The 19,419-nt window shown below is 37.1% G+C and overlaps 1 protein-coding gene across 1 annotated transcript; it reads right to left on the reverse strand.

Annotated features, from left to right (window-relative positions):
* Window positions 1–4,146: 4,146 nt before the first annotated feature.
* Window positions 4,147–19,198, reverse strand: LOC121414194 (coiled-coil domain-containing protein 169-like). The gene is made up of 7 exons (XM_041607278.1): window positions 18,990–19,198; window positions 9,494–9,576; window positions 8,734–8,888; window positions 8,296–8,394; window positions 7,379–7,432; window positions 5,934–6,043; window positions 4,147–4,702 (listed from the first exon to the last, which is right to left on the reverse strand). Exons 1-7 carry the CDS (start codon window positions 19,076–19,078, stop codon window positions 4,609–4,611), a joined length of 684 nt encoding a protein of 227 aa, XP_041463212.1. The 5' UTR covers window positions 19,079–19,198; the 3' UTR covers window positions 4,147–4,608.
* Window positions 19,199–19,419: the final 221 nt, after the last annotated feature.

The raw sequence follows: 19,419 nt of genomic DNA on the forward strand, positions 1-19,419 counted from the left end.
TGCTCCTTTAAATATTCCGACTCTGAACAAAACTGGGTACAGTGTAGTTTTAAGTATGGTGTTGGTTCTGATTGCATTGTTGATTCTTACTCTAACACCAAATGTGGGTTTATGATAATAACACATTGGCCCGAATTCACAAAGGTGGTTTTTAAAACCCAAGGTTGAGTCCATGGTTTATGCAGATTCTCTGTATAAATTATTTTTACTTTAGCGCGTATCGGGCATGTGTATGAAAAATGTCCAATGCTGATGCGCGCTTTTGTCACAGTGCGACAAAATTGCGCATCAGCATTGGACATTTTTGGTACATGCTAAATTAAGCGTAATTTATACAGGAAATCTGCATAAACCATGGATTCAGCCTTGGGTTTTCAAAACTACATATACCTTTGTGAATTCAGGCCATTGTGGTTAGCTCAACATTTTGTGCGTTGTGTAGGTGCAGTGACTTAGGACCTCAATTGCATATTTCATGTTGGTGCTGTGTTTGGTGTTTGCCTGGTGTTAGTTACCATAACATCATTCTTGAAATCACCCAGTGTGTGAAAGGGGTACATCAGGCTGAACATTATGATCTAAACATTTAGAGTAAATTCAGATAAACAAAAGACTGAAAACTTCATTAAAATTGGATGAGGAAGTAGTCATATTCCAAAGTTTTGCCTTATTTTGGTACAACTGTTATATGCTAAAATGTGCAATAAGCAAGCTGATGTCATAATCGTCTGCCAATCAGTTGTTTTGTTTGATTTTATTATTTATTCAAATTTTGTACTCTAAGAATATGAAAATAGGAAGGACTTCTGATTTACTGTGAAAGATGATCATTGCTGAAACTATATGAAGGGAGACATGTTTTACACACATGTTTGTATGAAATGATTATGATTTCAGGTAATAAAGTATACGTGACAGACTACCTTATTTATATTTTTTATGAAACTTTCAGCATTTTGCTCATTGAATTTTACTCTATTTATTTGAGATATTATTTTCAGCCTGGAGTACTCGTACATACATGAACCCTTTTAAGACTAAATATTGTACGTATTATACACATACATAGATAGCTATTGCACTTCAATTTCATATAGTAATATATTCTACACACAATTGCATCTTCAAATATACATCTTATATCTATAGGCATTCATCATTTCTAGATTATTGTGTCTTAAATAACTTGAGATTTTACGAAATTTGTATACTCATGACCAATTTACATGCAATCACTTACAGGTTGAGCAGCATATTTTGTGGAATGACTGGTTTAATCCTCCCTAATCTCTTCAAGACTTCACAATACATGAAATTCATGTTCTTGCATTTTAAATAGGACTTCTTCAACCAAATTATTGAGTATAATTGTTCAACATTAACTTATACATCATTTTTCAAGTCCTGACGAAATTATATAACCTACAGGTAAATTACAGCTACAGACATGGCTGTGCTTGTACATGTATGTGGCGGGGGGGGGGGGGGGGGCTCATGCCCCAGAAATTAAAAAAAATGCTCAGTTAGCATATTCCACATTCTTACAAAAAACGCACACATTGTAAGTACCAGATCCCACACCTTCAATATAAAGATTTTAAAAAGATGCCCTTTTATATGTACATTAATGTATTTTAAATAGTTTATCCTATAGGAAACTATTCATACAAGTACCTACTTGTACAGTCCTACAGTCATGGCAACAGATTCTGGGAATACTTAATTGCCAATAGTATTTGTTTCCAATACTTAAGGGTAGGGTTTCACACGCCAATACTTGTTAAGGGGTGCATTTTCAGAATATGGAAAATACGTTTTTAGGGTGCTTTCCAAGACCCCATGGTCGCGCATGGTATCCACTCGTCAATGGAAGTGGCCCCTACCGGGATCACAAGCAAAGTCCCGACATTCATATAAAAGGGGAAGACCACAACAACAAAAATTTGATTTGTGAAATTGAAATGTCACTACTTTCTTACTTTTACATCCTATTTTGATGACGTTTTCAGTGGTAAGCTTTTCCCACTTTTCTCTTGTAATCCAGATAAACTATTTGTTGGGGTGGATTTGCCCTTTAAACTTGCTTCATATTTCCAATGAGTTGTAATAGATGAAGAAATACATACCAAGAATATCACAATTTATACACTGAATTTTACATATATTCTCTTCTACAGAATGTAGTAGTCCTAGATAAACTTTCAATATTTGTGCCCTATGTTGTTTGAAATCCTTTATCCATGTTCAATGACACCAGGGGCCCATAACACAAAGCTTAGCAATGATCATAGAACTTTTTTCTACGATCGATTCCATTGACTACAATATACAACCAATCGTAAAATTAAGCGTACGATCAATCGCTAACCTTTGTGTTTCGCGACCCTGGAGACAGCTTCACATGACAGAGCCCCCCCTCCCTTCTTTAGGAAAATAAAATGCAACTTGTCTTGCAGTGTTGGTTAATTTACTCTAGCTTTAATGTGATATGTCAAAATAAGCCTTTATTATTCTGAACTCTGCTAGCATATGCTACATTTATATTCACTGTACAGGTTACACAATTCATCAGGTGTGTATAAATGAAGGCTTCTTCAGAGATGAATATAAATGAGAAGTAATTGGAAGTATTATCTGACATAAGCTACTTTTTTCACACAAGACATAGCCTACTTATCTACAGCCCGACGATATACCTGTATACAAACTTGCATTCATCATTCTAGAAGACATATTACAACTGATAATGATAGGCAGTTATATAGTGCCATCCATGTAGAGATAATATATTATTTACACATGAAAAAAAAGATCAAATATTTCAGATACAATCATAATTAGTCAATTTCCAATGCCGACACATTCATAGGCAATTATTGAATTATATTTCATGTACTGCACAGACATTGAGATGTGACTGAGCAACAAATCTAACCCTTGTACATATATGGCATATATTTCATTTGAGGAAAGTAGAAATTTCACTGGAGATATGTAAAAATAGTTAAGGAGGTTATGAATACATGTTTTCAAAATGTTCCATTTACGGTGCAAATTGTGGCTTGTGCATTGTGACACGAGTTGTGGACAAAATACACTGTAAATGTACAAGACCATGCCAGAAAGAGATCACTTTTTGCCCATACTACAGCTTAGACACGTAATTTGCAATGTGATCACAAATCTTGAGAAAATGGATAACTTTGTTCCATTCTGTTCTGTTCCTTCTTTATCTAGTGGGGGCGGGTGGCAATTTTTATTTATAAAATTCTCTTTTTTGCACCTTTGAATTTTCTGCTTTCTTTATGAGTTGCTATTACTAGGGTTATAATGGACCAACTTTAATCTCCAAATCAAATATTATTTGCTCGACCCTGAAAAGTAAATCTTTTGGACTGTTTCGCCAAAATAATTTTCAATGAGATATCATATATTCCTTTCAAATATATTCATGATTTGTGAACCAATAACAATTCTATGAACAATAAACACACAGCAGGTTAATGCATAACAATATTTAAAATGCACTATAAAAAATGTTCTCATGGTTTAAAGCTGTCTTTAAACCTTTGACAGGCCAAAGTCGTAATTGGCATAACCTAATGATATACATTTGGGTGTGTGTTCAGCGACCTTTCATCACTAAAGGGATGGTCCGGACTGAATACATAGAGTAGAATTCACTGAGCAAAATGCTGAAAATTTCATCAAAAGCGGATAACAAATAAAGTTATTGAAGTTTAAAATTCAGCAATATTTTGTGAAAACAGCTGTCATGAATATTCATTAGGTGGGCTGATGATGTCACATCCCCACTTTCCGTTTTCTAATGTCATGACATAAAAATCATAATTTTTTCATTATTTCATACTTGTGTGAATAATATGTCTCCCTTATAATGAAATAAGTTGCAGCAATAAATATCTAATGCACTAAATCAGTTGTCAATCCAATTTTTCTAGTTCTTGGAGGAAAAATGTGAATAAACCTAATATCATATAATAAAATACAAAATAACATGTGGGGATGTGACATCATCAGCCTACCTAATGAATATTCATAACGACTATTTTCACAAAATAATGCTAAACTTTAAAATTCCATAACTTTCTTATTTGTTATCCGACTTGGATGAAATTTTTGGCATTTTTTGCTCAATGAATTCTACTCTATGTATTAAGCTATAAATACTTTCAGCCCGGACCATCCCTTTAAGTACTTGCCTGAGTAAAAGCACTTTTCCAGACTAGGGTTCAGTAACATAAAGCTTAGTGATTGACTTTAGGACTGATTTTTTTACAATTGATTGCACTGATTATTATGTATGATCGATCATAAAAATCAGTCCCATGATCGATCGCTGCATTTTATGTTACCGGCCCATATCTTGCAAAATATGTTTTTCAGCTCTTCTAAGTCAAATTCTTTGGAACTCAATTTCTGTGGTTGGAAGTGAGTCAATCTAGGCAGAATTATCCATTATATAATTCTGGTTGTGAATACTAACCCAGATTTCATTGACTTTACGAGGCTTTGCAAGCACTACTTGGTTATGATAATGGGATAGTTGACCCTACTCTTGGTCTTCCCTTCACGTTCATTTCAATCTCATGCTGTGTCCAATTTAGGGAGTTTCTTAACGGCAGCGGTTTTCCTGATTGGCCCTCTCCTTGGATCAATGATCCTCTGATTGTCGGGTACACTAGAGGAAAAATAGCAAAAATAAAAGGAAATAAATGAGCTGATATTTTACATTGGTCTTATACGTAGTGATGAATACCTTGCAACCTTTTGATTAGGATGAATGGCAATGATATAGCCATAATATGATGGCGATTTTTATTAAAAGCAATATTATTGTCAGCTGCCATTGGGTATTGCATACCATCCAGGTACTGGATTCTGGTAATAAAGAGTTGTTTTAATAACAATGTATGACTACTATAACAAGTTTACTATCAACCAATCAAATCAAATGATTTTAGTAGCTTTAAACTAATACTGCAAATTCACAATTTTTTGTGAAACTGGCCCCTGATGCAGTATCTATCCAGTTTTATGACAATTCATTTTTTTAATACATTGTCTCATCAAAGTCATTATCTCCAAATGTACTTGATTCTGATGAAAGTCTTTTGCTGGAACTGTCACAGCAAATGAGTTCATGAAAACAGTCTGAAATATCATCTAAAATGAGCCATTTGATAAAATAATGGAGTCTGTTGTGCAAACCCTTCACTCAAATTATATTCAAGGGGTCAGAATGCACAGTCTATAATGACTTGTACACTTAATATGGCCCTTGAAACAGCAAGTTTTAAATGTGCTAGTCTTTTGTGAAGACCTACTTGTTAATCAAAGTTTCAATCAGGGACTGTGCCTGCAGACTACACATAAATCACACACAGAGCGCTGCCACCGACCACAGCCCGCCGGACTACTATTTCCTCCAGGTCCGCAAGTACTTGTACGTCGTAAGTACCGCAGCACACCTAAGCGAACACTCACTCAACCGTCAACCTGCTCGAAACGTCACATCTACTCTCCTGCTCTTGCTACTACTCTATTCGCCGACTCAAGCCAGCCTTCTCTCACCTACTCAAGCCTGTCTACTTTTCAGCTTTCCACTCCTTTTGGTTTACAGTCCTTTTAAGGATGACACTTATTTCGAAAAGAATACTCTACTTTCAAATCTCCTTTCTCGCCTTTCCATTTCATCTCAATTTCTATCCACTTTTTTAAAATCTCAGTCACATGGTGTACTCTAAACCTCTTCCGCAATTTCAAATAATGTGTTTTCTATGGCTGAAAACAAGTTTAAAAGTCTGAATTCAGACTCTAGTCTGAAAAATGGCATCCTTGATTAATCTATTTGAGAAGTAGACCAGCTACTTGTAACCAAATGAACATAAACCCCTTTCCATCATACTTACTTTCTACCAAGTCGTCTACTAGCCGGCGTACTGTTATAACTATCTCTTGGGGTACTCATGTTACTGCCCTTTTTCTGGCTTTGCTTGAACTTGTCTTCTTCCAATCGAGCCTAGTAATTAAACATGAAATAAATTAATTAGTTCCACAGGAAAGATGGTATGTAGAGTGCAAGACCTGCCTCCTACATTAAGACCAAAATCCTTGACAGGCAACAAAAATAAATTTTTCATTTTTTCTTTTTAGACATTCTACTTTGATCGTTTCTTTTTTCGTTTCTTTTTTTAATTTATTTTTAATTTTTTTGGTGGGGGAGGCTACTTTTTTTGCAACCTACTGCCTAAATCTGCAATATTGGATAAGCTTTAACATTGCAGTGAATGGGAATTTTTCACTAAAATTGATAATAAAAACATGGAGAAGGTTCAGAATAATATATCTAGCCAGACATGATTGACATGTACAAATATCTGCATGGTTACTATGATACAAGTTTTTCTGTCTGAGAAATGGTGGTAAAACATGTGGTCATTCCTTAAAGCTAGAGAAAAGATATTCACGTCTTGATGTGTGTAAGTTTTTTTTGCTAACCGAGTGATTGACGTGTGGAACAGTCTCCCAGAAGATGTAGTTACTGCTTGTTCAGTGATTGCATTTAAGAATAGACTGGATAAGCATTGGAAGAAGATTGCCTTTGATTTTGAGTGATTTTCGATTCTCGTGTGTTCTCATGGAATTTTTTGCTGTCTACGATACATGTACCCCTGCCACCCCTCCCTGCCAACATAAGCAGCACATCTAATTTTGATTGAAGGAGAGCAGCTATAGACATTCTACTTTGATCGTTTCTTTTTTTAATTTATTTTTAATTTTTGTCAGATAGGGGGAGGCTACTTTTTTGCAACCTACTGCCTAAATCTGCAATATTGGATAAGCTTTAACATTGCAGTGAATTGGAATTTTTCAGGACTCCTTGGAGCATTTTTAGGGCAAAATGTGCCTGAGCCCCCATATAAATTTTCCTTTTAGTTATTCAGTATGTAAATTAATTTTAATGTCAGATGGTTTCTGATTAAAATTTTGGCAAATATTTAAATGTACAAGGCCCTACTCAATAGTTTTATGTTAATGAGGAGAAATCTTATAATGGATACATCAGCCATCCTGGGCCCTCTTTGTGAGCAAATTATAACTTTAATATTACTGACATTTTCTTTGTAAAATTAAAATGAAATTAGGACATTGCTTAAAAAAAGGAGAAAATTTCAAGTTGCTAGACAGTGTACTGTTGCGCATGGGTGCTACATATCACAAGTTTTATTTCTTAATATCACTTTGGCCAAAACATCACTGAACCAACATGAAACTATGATTACACTATTATTGTCTCATTGCATTCTGAAACACCTCATACTAACGTTGAAATATAAATTAACTTAATACTCACATTCCTTAGCTCTGTCACAAAGTTCTTCCTAGCTTCATTAGCTTTATGGAAAGCCTGTATTGAAAGAAAGAAACAAAGACCATTCCAATATATCTAACATACATACAAACAGCAGTACAGACATAACAAGACTGGTGAGCTATCATAATGCAATACAAAAATGTTACAAGAGAGTGTATTCTAAAGGTTTTGATATTTCAAAATATAAAGTTTTCATAAACCCCACTGATCCTCTTTTACAACCCCTCTTTCCCCCATCCCCTGAAAAGTCTAACCAATATCTTTTATAAAAATTATTTGAATAAATTCCATACGAAGTGTGCAACCAATCCTTTTTTTTTAATAATATTGTGACTTGTAATGAGCCAAATCCACTCTGTAGAGTGGTCAATGTGCATAAAGAGCTAAGAGTTAAATAAAAGAGTTTTCAGAAGATTTTTAAAAGTCTTGATAGAGGTGCATTTTTTAATGTCTTCAGGAGGGCTATTCCACAAAGTGGGGCAAGCATAAGCAAATGATCTTTTCCCCCAAGTTTTTGAAACTTTTGGAATAACAAGGTAGCCAGAAGTGGATGAGTGCGAAGACATGCTTGGTCTGTAGTAATGAAACTCCAACCCGACTGTATTGTGGTGCTGATCAGTGAATGATATGAAAAGCAAGCAACAAAATCTTAAAAGATGATCTGATTTTTGATCGGGAGCCAATGCACCAAATTCAAGATGGGAGTGATATGTATGAGATTGTTTATTTGACAAAGTGATGATGCGAGCAGCTGCATTCTGAAGCTTCTGAAGCTAATATATAGCTGAGCCTGGGGTAGATTGGACTTCTGTAAGCTTTGCTGGATCTGAAAATGGATTATGAAATCTGAAAATGCTTGTCACAGTGAACTTGCTAGAAAACCAACCATATTTTACCTTTGATTCTTGATCTAATCTCCAGTTATAGTCCTTTAGCTGACTGTTTAGACTATTTTTCTCTCGTTCTAGTTCTTTCACCATTTTCCGTAAACTTGCCTGATTGTAAAAAGAGTATAGAAATTATGTTTGAACATTAGCCTACTTTAAACAATAAAAAATGTACAAATATATACTGTAAAATGACATGTTCTGGTTGCATGATCAGGGTAGCTGTGTTAGGTTTATAGTATACAGTGCTTAGAAAAAATGTATTAAGTGATAATTATCATCACAGTATCATCGTCATCATCATCATCACCATCATCACCATCACCACTATCATCAGCATCAGCATTATCATCATCATCACCATCATCATCACCACCATCACCACTATCATCATCATAATCATCATCAGCAACATCAGCAACATCATCATCATCAGCATCAACTCACCTCTGAGAGTTCATCGAAAGCCTTCAGTTCATCACTGAATCCATCTTTGGCGCTTTCCTTGGCCTTCTCAAGCTTGTCTTTGAGAAAGAGAAACTGCTTTTCAAGAAGAGCATTGAGTTCTTCCTGTGTCTCAAACTTTGTTTTCCATTCATTACCTGAATAAAGGTAAACAAATCTAATGGATCAATGATAAAAACTTCTTGAATTTGTCAATTTGAATTTACCCACATTGGAAAAAGAAAATCTTCAGCTCTCAACTGATACCTTTGTTGTGGTCAAGTGGATTAGTCTTCTGACTTTGAAACAGAGGGTCGTGGGTTTGAATCCAAGCCATGGCGTAATTTCTTCAGCAAGGAATTCACACAAGTTGTGCTGCACTCATCCCAGGTGAGATGAATGGGTACCTGGCAGGAATTTATTCCTTGAAATGCAACCGTGCTTTAAAGGCTGCAGGGCTAAAGCCAGGGTAATAATGTCCAAGTCCTTTGGAAGCGCATAAGGACGTTATGACATAATGCGATATGCGCTATACAAGAACTGCATTATTATCATTACCACTGACACCACTCAGCGCATGAAAAGCCATTTGAACTGTAAAATTTTGCATGCTAGATATATGATACTTGAATAAAATTCACATTATCAACCCTTGAGTTACCAAAGCATTAACCAGGTTTAACATTGACTAATTGTGTCATGCTTTCAGAAGGTATCAATGAAACCCAAACAAGGGGAGGGGTAGTGGAGAAGAAACACTTACCTTCATCCAAAATACAATCATATCTCTTTTCCAATTCCTCCATAGTTGTTTCCAGCTCTTGCATTGAATTCTCAAGCATGAGACTACAAAGGAAAAAATAACAAAGGCATAGCTCAAGTTTGTTGATGAAAATTATGTGGAAAAGAGTTCCATATGCACCCCCCACTAAAATTGATAATAAAGACATGGAGAAGGTTCAGAATAATATATCTAGCCAGACATGATTGACCTGTACAAATATCTGCATGGTTACTATTATACAAGTTTTTCTGTCTGAGAAGTGGTGGTAAAACACATGGTCATTCCTTAAAGCTAGAGAAAAGATATTCATGTCTTGATGTGCGTAAGTTTTTCTTTGCTAACCGAGTGATAGATGTGTGGAACAGTCTCCCAGAAGATGTAGTTACTGCTTGTTCAGTGATTGCATTTAAGAATAGACTGGAAAAGCATTGGAAGAAGATTGCCTTTGATTTTGAGTGATTTTCAATTCTCGTGTGTTCTCATGGAATTTTTTGCTGTCTACGATACATGTACCCCTGCCACCCCTCCCTGCCAACATAAGTAGCACATCTAATTTTGTTTGAAGGAGAGCAGCTATAGACATTCTACTTTGATCGATTAACAGGCTTCGTCGTACAACATCGTCGGAGTAAACTAAACTAAAATAGAACATATATGATGGGGGTGTGGAAACAAATAATTAAAGGTCAAGTCCACCTCAGAAAAAATGTTGATTTGAATCAATAGAGAAAAATCAGACAAGCACAATGCTGAAAATTTCATCAAAATCGGATGTAAAATAAGAAAGTTATGACATTTCAAAGTTTCGCTTATTTTCAACAAAATAGTTATATGAACGAGCCAGTTACATCCAAATAAGAGAGTTGATGACATCACTCACTCACTATTTCTTTTGTATTTTATGATGAAATATTGTTATTTTCTCGTCATTGTCATGTGAAATGAAGTTTCATTCCTCCCTGAACACGTGGAATTCCATTATTTTAACATTTTGTGCTTCAGGCAAGGAGGTCCTAATCGTCAAATTCGTAAAAATTGAAATATTGTTAAAATTCAAACAATAAAAAAACAAAAGAAATAGTGAGTTAGTGACATCATCGACTCTCTTATTTGGATGTAACTGGCTCGTTCATATAACTATTTTGTTGAAAATAAGCGAAACTTTAAAATGCCATAACTTTCTTATTTTACATCCGATTTTGATGAAAATTTCAGTGTTATGCTTGTTGAATTTTTCTCTTTTTATTCAAATAAAGTTTTTGTTGGGGTGGACTTGTATTTTAATACCAAGAAATCAGACTTTTAGAAAAGCCTGGATTTTGAGTGACACTACAGTCTACACAAAACATATGGCGTTGTATGTCTTCCCAAAAGCTGATTCCGCGTTTGCTATCTTTCGCATCCCGTGATCCTCTGGCTCTGCGTTGACAGATGCCCTCACGCGACAAACCCTATTTGCGATACTATAGACTAGTGACTATTCATTGAATTTCTGAATTTAACTGCAGCGCCAATGTCACATTCATATCACAGGTTAACAGGGGCCTGTTGCATGACGAGATGAGCGATACGTAGGAACGTCCTAGGACCATTCTTCCGAAATAGGAAGATTGGCGACAAATCAGCGTTTTCCGTTTCACGAAGGCAATTTTGTCTTCCAAGTCCGCGACATCGTTTGATATCGATAGTATCGGAAAAATATTTAGTCTACATCGTCACCTGAACCTTTTATTTAGGAATGACTACTTTTTATAAAATCATTTCAATAAAAGGAGATCAAATGATGTTTTATTTATTACTGATTGTAGAATTGATGTACGGAGCTTACTTTATGAGGTAAAAAGAGAAAAAACTTTAAAGATTCACAAACATAACTGAATAAAATCGAATATTTCATTATTTCCCTTATAATTTAGAACACAATGTCTTTTTAGAGACACCTTTCATTGATATTTCAACGAAAGAGATCCTTGTCCGATATAAAAATTGATTTAACTAAGTAATTTCAACATTTTATTAATTCAATATTCTGTATTTTTATAGAATACTTATATTTAATTATAATATTGCAAATTATGCGTTAATATGTTATTTGTTGAGGTAAAAATAGGGTTTGAATGGAGTAAACAAAATCAACAATGTCTGATTGTATGAGACTAAAAGGGAAAATATGAGAGGCTGCATGTGAAAAATCTAATTTATTTATTTTATTTGTCAGATATAACGCAAGAAATACAAATGTGAGTATAAACCCAGGACCAAAATCCAGTTAAAACCAATTAGAGCAAAACCAATTGAAACCAGTTGGCCAACTGGTTTCAATAGGGAAATTGGAACAACTGGTTCCAGTTGAAAACCAGTTGCCAATTGGTTCCAGTTAAAACCAATTGGGCAACTGGAACCAGTTGGCAATTGGTTTCAATTGTTTCAATTTCCCTATTGAAACCAATTGAAGGCAACTGGTTTCAATTGGTTCCAGTTGAAACCAATTGGAGGCAACTGGTTTCAACTGGAACCAGTTGGAGGCAACTGGTTTCAACTGGAACCAGTTGAAACCAATTGGTTTCCAACTGGATCCAATTGGAACTTCCAGTTGGAATGATCTTAATTAGTTACAAATTAATTAGCATTTGCACTAACTATTGCTCATGCCAACACAGAAGCAGTGTTATTTGTCTATTAATACCAATGTAAAGGGCATTGATAAAATACAGACTTTCATATGTGTATAATTGTAGGGGAGATCTTCAAATATATGTATTTTTATTTAATGTAATTTGGTAACAGTTAGTGGTGTACTAATTATCTTTTAATCTGTTTTAATTATAATCTATGGTATTTATGAACATGGCTTTCACTGCTAAGTATTCTAAACACTTATCTGAAAAAAGTGTGGTACTTCAAATTGAAAAAAATTAAATAGATACATTGTAAATTATGATGAATCTCATAAAACATTAATCTGTGCACACTGGCAGAAATATGCAAATTAACTGGTTTCAATTGGATCCAGTTGGGCAACTGGAAAATTTCCAATTGGAAACCAATTGGAAATCATTTCCAGTTACCCAACTGGATCCAGTTAGGATTTCCAGTTACCCAACTGGTTCCAATTAGAATTCATTTCCAGTTACCCATCTTTCCAGTTAGAAATCATCTCCAGTTACCCAATTGGTTCCATCTAGGATTTCCAGTTACCCAACTGGTTCCAGTTAGAAATCATTTCCAGATGGAAGTTATTTCCAGTTACCCAACTGGTTCCAGTTAGGATTTCCAGTTGCCCAACTGGTTCCAGTTAGGATTTCCAGTTACCCAACTGATCCAGTTAGAAATCATTTCCAGTTGGAAGTCATATCCAGTTAGCCAACTGGTTCCAGTTGGGATTTCCAGTTGCCCAACTGGTTCCAGTTAGGATTTCCAGTTGCCCAACTGGTTCCAGTTAGGATTTCCAGTTGCCCAACTGGTTCCAGTTAGGATTTCCAGTTACCCAACTGGATCCAGTTAGAAATCATTTCCAGTTGGAAGTCATATCCAGTTACCCAACTGGTTCCAGTTACGATTTCCAGTTGCCCAACTGGTTTCAATTGGTTTCAACTGGAAATTGTTAAATTCCAGTTAAAACCAATTGAAACCAATTGAAACCAATTGAAACCAGTTGGAAATCCAACTGGTTTCAATTGGATTTTGGTCCTGGGAACATACCTCAGTTGCATGATGAGTAACCGAAGTTACTGCAAACATGGCCAAGTGAATAAAGTAGTGCTTTGCAATAATAATTAAAACATAGAAAAAGTTGTGCAATCCGCAATGGAGAAAATACTATTAACAGAAATAATGCTAAAAATTACAACGATCAAAAACGTTGGTCATATTTAAAGTTGACCACTTAATTTATGGAAGTTTATGATATAAGAATATAAGGTTTAAGAATATACAAAATATATATGTTCAACATTTCAAAGTTCAGGAGTAGGAGAGAAGAGACTACCGTGATTCTTTTAACATGACATAGGAGCCTAAAGGGGCCTACCCTACGATTTAAAATGTGCCTCTTCGTATGGATTTTCCATAAAATTTTATTTGATGAACTTAATTCATTTGTAACGATTGTGATGGAATCGTTAGCTAAGCCTAATCTGTATCTTGAATTTTATTAGCTATTTTGATACTGCAGATTTTTGTTTTGTTTCTGATGTCTCTGATGTGTGATGTCAGTGCCCAGTGTGTTGTGCTTGAAATATCTCTTTCAAATTTCACATTTTTGTAGTAAGATCTTGGAAATAATCATCTAATCCCATATTCTAGATCACAATCAAGGACTCAAGACACCCAAGGATTACTTTTGATTAATTGTTGGAAAAGGATTGCAGTGATTTTCATGGATGATTTCTCCACCCAGAGGCTCTGTTTTGAATGACACAGTGTCATGTATGTCCCATATATAGGATTTCATGTTGGACAACTTGGTGTCCTGTACAGGTACCAGTGAATACACAGCTTACTGCAGCAAAGGTCTCTTTGTATGTATTGCCTCATGATTATACTACTTGTATGTTTAGCTGATGCTTGTTGATGTTGACATTGCTTATAAATGCTGAAGTGGAACTTTGTAGTTACACTTTGTAGATTTACAGATCGTGGACACTGAAAGCTTACCTTGCATGGACATGGGAAAAATTTGCTGAGTCATTCCATCCATATTGGGTTTAGGACTCGTTCATTTTTATGATATGAATATTTAACACTACACATGTAGTCATCATGCCTAGTGCTCTACTAGATTACCTTTGTTGGTTCTTCCTAATAGCTTCTGTTATCAACATTCATGTACAGCAAAGTCAATCCAGATCTGACTCTTGCAAAAATGGACCATCCAAAGCAAAGAATTATGATAATCCAGAATGGACAAAGCTTTATCTGAATCTTAACCAAAGCAGCAGTAGCAGTAGCTTCTTGAATGGTAGCGATGCTATTTCTCTACAGGATTCTTTACTCATATCAACACTTGGTGGTAAGCGTATGAGGAATTATTGTCAAAATCCTATGCATCGTAAGAGGCATACTCTTCTCTACTTGAGCTTTATACTACTATCAAATGCAGCTGACATTGAATCAAATCCAGGGCCTAGAGTACCGAAATACCCATGCCAGTTATGTTCACGTGCTGTAACCTGGAGACAACGTGGTGTAGCTTGTGACGACTGCGATCAGTGGTACCACGTTGACTGCATGGGGATGTCGACGCAGGTCTATGAAGCATTGAACAGTGTGTCCTGGCATTGCATCAGATGTGGGATGCCCCAGTTCTCGTCCAGTCTCTTTAATTCGACAAGTATAGAGGTCAGCAATTCATTTGATGTCCTAGGATCATCAAATGATGTTACTACAAGTAGTACTATAGAAACAAACCATACACGCAGCTTGTCATTTTCAGAAGACGGCCTGGGATCACCGCAACGGGCATCTACTCCAGTCAGACCAAGAAGGTCTTCATCATTGCCACCTAACGGGAGGTCATCTTCAGAACAAGGCAGAAATAAAAGGCAGCACATCAAACCTAGAAATATGAAAGTTCTCAATATTAACTTTCAAAGCATCAGAAATAAGAAGGAAGAATTGGCTGTACTCATTGAGACAACAGAACCTTCTGTTATTATTGGTACAGAAACCTGGCTCAACCCTACCATCAAGAGTTCAGAGATCTTTCCTTCCAATTTTGAAGTGATTCGCAAAGATAGGGCGGATAGCTATGGCGGAGTTCTGCTGGCAATAAGGAATGATCTCATATACGATGTCATAGATACTACAGGGACTGGTGAACAAGTCTTCGTGAAGCTCTCATTCGGGGCTAACGTCAAGCTGATAATTGGAGCTTTGTATCGTCCCCCAAACAGTGACATTAACTATCTCAATGATCTTTGTTCTATTGTTGAGAATGTTGCATCCAAAAACAAGAAAGCAGCTTTGTGGATTGGTGGTGATCTGAACCTTCCAGATATTGATTGGACGAACCTCAGCGTCAGCAGTCATAACTACCCAGCCAGCATGAACAACAGATTGTTAAACATGACTCATGACTGCGCTCTTCAACAGATGGTGACTTTTCCCACACGTTTGCAGAGCACTTTGGACTTGTTTCTGACGAACCGACCATCTCTGGTCAACAAGTGCTCTCCACTACCAGGGCTTGGAGACCATGATATTGTCAGTGTTGACACAAATGTAACAGCTAAGAGGCGAAAACCAGTGAAGAGGTTAATGCATATATGGAAGAATGCTAACCTGAGTGAAATGAAGAGAGAATGTGGCTTGTACCAACAGCGCTTCATAAAGATGCACGACGAAAAGAGTTCAGTCATCAACATGTGGGAGGAAATCAAGACCTTTTTGCAGGACTTGCTACAAAAGCATGTACCATCTAAGATGACCTCAAGTCGGTTTAATCAGCCATGGATCAATTCTTCAGTCAAGCGGCTTTCCAGAAGGAAGAAACGTGCCTTCAAACGGGCACGGTGTACCGGGCAGCAGAGAGATTTCCATAAATATCAAAAACTTAAAAAGTCTTCACAGGTGGTATGTAAACAAGCATACAGTGATTACATTAATCACATGATAAATCCAGACTTGTCCTCAAATCCCAAGCGCTTTTGGAGCTTTATTAACAGCAAGAGGAATGATAACACTGGAGTAGCACCTCTGAAAGCTCAAAGTGGAAGGACTATTACAGACAGCACGAGGAAGGCTCACATCTTGAATGATCAGTTTACTTCTGTCTTCAACAAGGATGAAAACATGACCACCATCAAAGACAAGGGACAAAGCCCGTATCCAGACATGGAACAAATCAACATTAGTCCTGATGGAGTGTACAAGCTGCTATCAACACTGCAGATACACAAAGCAACAGGTCCAGACGGCTTGCAAGCGAGACTTTTGAAGGAACTTGCGACAGAACTCACGCCTATCCTCACTATTCTCTTTCAAGCATCTGTTGACCAAGGCATTATTCCGGATGACTGGAAAAGAGCTAATGTAGTTCCTGTCTTCAAGAAGGGAGAGAGAAACAGAGCAGAAAACTACAGGCCAATCTCGCTGACCTCTATTGTGTGCAAGACCCTGGAACACATTGTGTGCAGTAGCATTCTTGACCACCTGGATAGCCATAACATTTTATGTGACGCCCAGCATGGCTTTCGCAAGAAGCGCTCCTGTACATCTCAGCTCTTACATGCTGTTCAGGACCTTTCCCAGGGTATTGATGATGGCGATCAGCTTGATGTGATTCTACTGGACTTGTCAAAAGCCTTTGACAAGGTTCCCCATGGTAGATTGATGTACAAAGTCAACTATTATGGAGTCAGAGGCAATATTCACTCATGGATTGAACATCTACTCAGCAACCGCTCCCAGAGGGTTCTTATTGAAGGAGTTACTTCTCATGAAGCCCCCGTTCTCTCAGGAGTGCCGCAAGGTAGCGTGGTCGGACCCCTACTCTTCCTCCTCTTCATTAATGACCTCCCCGAATATGTATCATCACAGTCTACGGTGCGCCTCTTTGCTGACGACTGCATCTTGTACAGAAAGGTCAAGACAGAAGAGGACACTAAACAGCTTCAGAGGGACCTGGATGCTCTTCAAGTATGGGAAGATGACTGGCTCATGCAATTTCACCCGCAAAAATGCCAAGTTATGCATGTTACCAATAAGAGGGTAGTTTTCAAGAGTTCGACACCATATTGCATTCATGGAATACCCCTGGTGGAGACTGATAAAGCAAAATACCTTGGTGTAAACTTCCAGGATAACCTTAAGTGGAATCACCATGTAGACAAAACAACTAAGTCTGCCAACTCAGTCAGCAGCTTCCTGCAGAGAAATATCAGAGACTGTCCTCTCAAGACGAAAGTGTTGTGCTACAAAGCACTTGTCCTTCCAGTACTGGAGTATGCTGCTGTGGTGTGGGACCCATTTACCCAGAGGAACATCTCAAAACTGGAAATGGTACAACGCCGTTACGCCCGCTTTGCTTTAGGAGACTTTCGACGTACCAGCAGTGTATCAGATATGCTAAAGCAACTCCAGTGGGCTACTCTTCAGGAAAGAAGGGCACAACAGCGAGCTAGCATGGTCTACTGCATCATCAATAAGCTTATTGACATCCCGGATGACCACTTTATTCCATCAACTGGTCCATGTACACGTGGAAATCCTGATAAGTTCCAAATTCCATATGCCAGAACACAAGTATATCAAAAGACATTCTTTCCTGATGCTATCAGAATATGGAACTCACTCCCAGCAAAGATAGTTCACAGCACCTCCCTCGCATCTTTCAAGCAGGAGGTGCAGCAAAGGAGGCTTCGTTAAGACCTCTTCTGTTTTTAGCCGCACATAGTTTTGTAGAGATTTTTACTTGCACTATTCATCTGGGCACTTGACAAGCACAAGTACGATAATATGCCAACGGCAGTCTGTACTTTACAGGAAGAAGAAGAAGAAGTTTCACTGTTTCATATCTCTAGTTATCCGAAATCCAAGAATTAATTTTCATTGATTAAAATTAATCTCATCAATAAATAATAATCATAATGAAAATTGAATAAAAATAAATAAATGATTTAGCATGTTTAACATCCTAGTTTTGTATCGTGTTTTTTTTTCTTTGTTTTTGCTTAAAGTTATAAACATGTTTTGTTTCCTTACATAATTTCTTTTAAAGAATTTTGTTTTCATGTTGTTTAACTATCTATAAATGAGAAAGCATGATGGGTCAGAGAGATAGTGCTGCCCATTTCGATAGTTCAAGTTCATTTTTTTTAATGGAAAAGGGGTGGGGATAGGACGGAGGGAGAATAAAAGAAAACATATTTTTTAAAAATATTTGGGCCTACATTGCCCCGGAGAAGTTAAAATGACATCCGTTTTTGGTAGTCTTGTCGACGTGAAATCGATGACAACTAGACCCCATAACTGGCGCCATCCCAGATAAAATGCATCATCATCAACCCCCTAAAAAATATGTTTAAAGGTGATATGTCAGTGTGGCTTGCCGTAAACGCATTTTCTCTCAATGCCGACGGTGGCGGGCGGTGTGCAAAGAAGATCATGCCTACGTAGGACATGTCTGGAGGTGTCTTTCCAAGGACCATTCTTCGTATCGCCCAAATAGGCTTTGTGAAACAGTTGAGCGATATCTCGTTCTTACGTAGAATGTTCTACAAAAAAGTCAAGACCATTTCATGCAACAGGCCCCAGCTTACCAGCCTAGTGAGGAAAACTAAAGACAATGTCACACATAAGATACCCACTCACTCACGTTCACTGAGCTGACTCCGTCAACGTCAAGTCTCAAGACAAGCCGCGCGTCGCAATCGCATGCATGCGCATCTCTCGACTCAGTCACATCCTCTGCAATTGACAGCATAAAATTACACATGTGGGACTGATCATAAAAAAAATTGTTGCAAATTCGTACCTCATCTGTTTCTCTTGCTCGATTTCTGCCCGAATTTTGTCGATATCAGTGCCATCTGCTGATGGTTCTCTTCCTCTCTTATTTGCCATGGTGGATCAATCAAGAATTTAAAGAAACATCATCAGAGTAAAATATAACACCATCGTATAGGCAAATTTTTTGCACGAAAAATCTTGTTGTCAAGCGAAAGCTTCCCTTGACAATGATGATGACGTCATCATCAGCAGGCAGCTAGCTAGCTAGCAGCATGCCCAGTTCGAGCTGATCGAGATGCTGATCGAGATCGAGATGCATGTAGAAGCATGACAACTAGGAGATTTTTTAAAAACTGTGAGATAAATCTCCAGTCATATGCTAAAAGGATGGCTTATTATTCAGATAGGGGACCTCAACTGGACCATGCCTCCCCCCCCGAAAAAACAAATCACGA

The sequence above is a fragment of the Lytechinus variegatus genome, chromosome 1 (assembly GCF_018143015.1).
Source record: "Lytechinus variegatus isolate NC3 chromosome 1, Lvar_3.0, whole genome shotgun sequence".
Classification (NCBI taxonomy): Eukaryota; Metazoa; Echinodermata; class Echinoidea; order Temnopleuroida; family Toxopneustidae; genus Lytechinus; species Lytechinus variegatus.

Coding starts and splice junctions, on each gene's coding strand:
- LOC121414194 (XM_041607278.1), bottom strand. CDS start 19,078: ATGGCAAATAAGAGAGGAAGAGAACCATCAGCAGATGGCACTGATATC. Junction 8,889..9,493: donor TGATTGTATTTTGGATGAAG/GTAAGTGTTTCT, acceptor ACCTTTATTCAG/GTAATGAATGGAAAACAAAG. Junction 7,433..8,295: donor GATTAGATCAAGAATCAAAG/GTAAAATATGGT, acceptor CTTTCAATACAG/GCTTTCCATAAAGCTAATGA.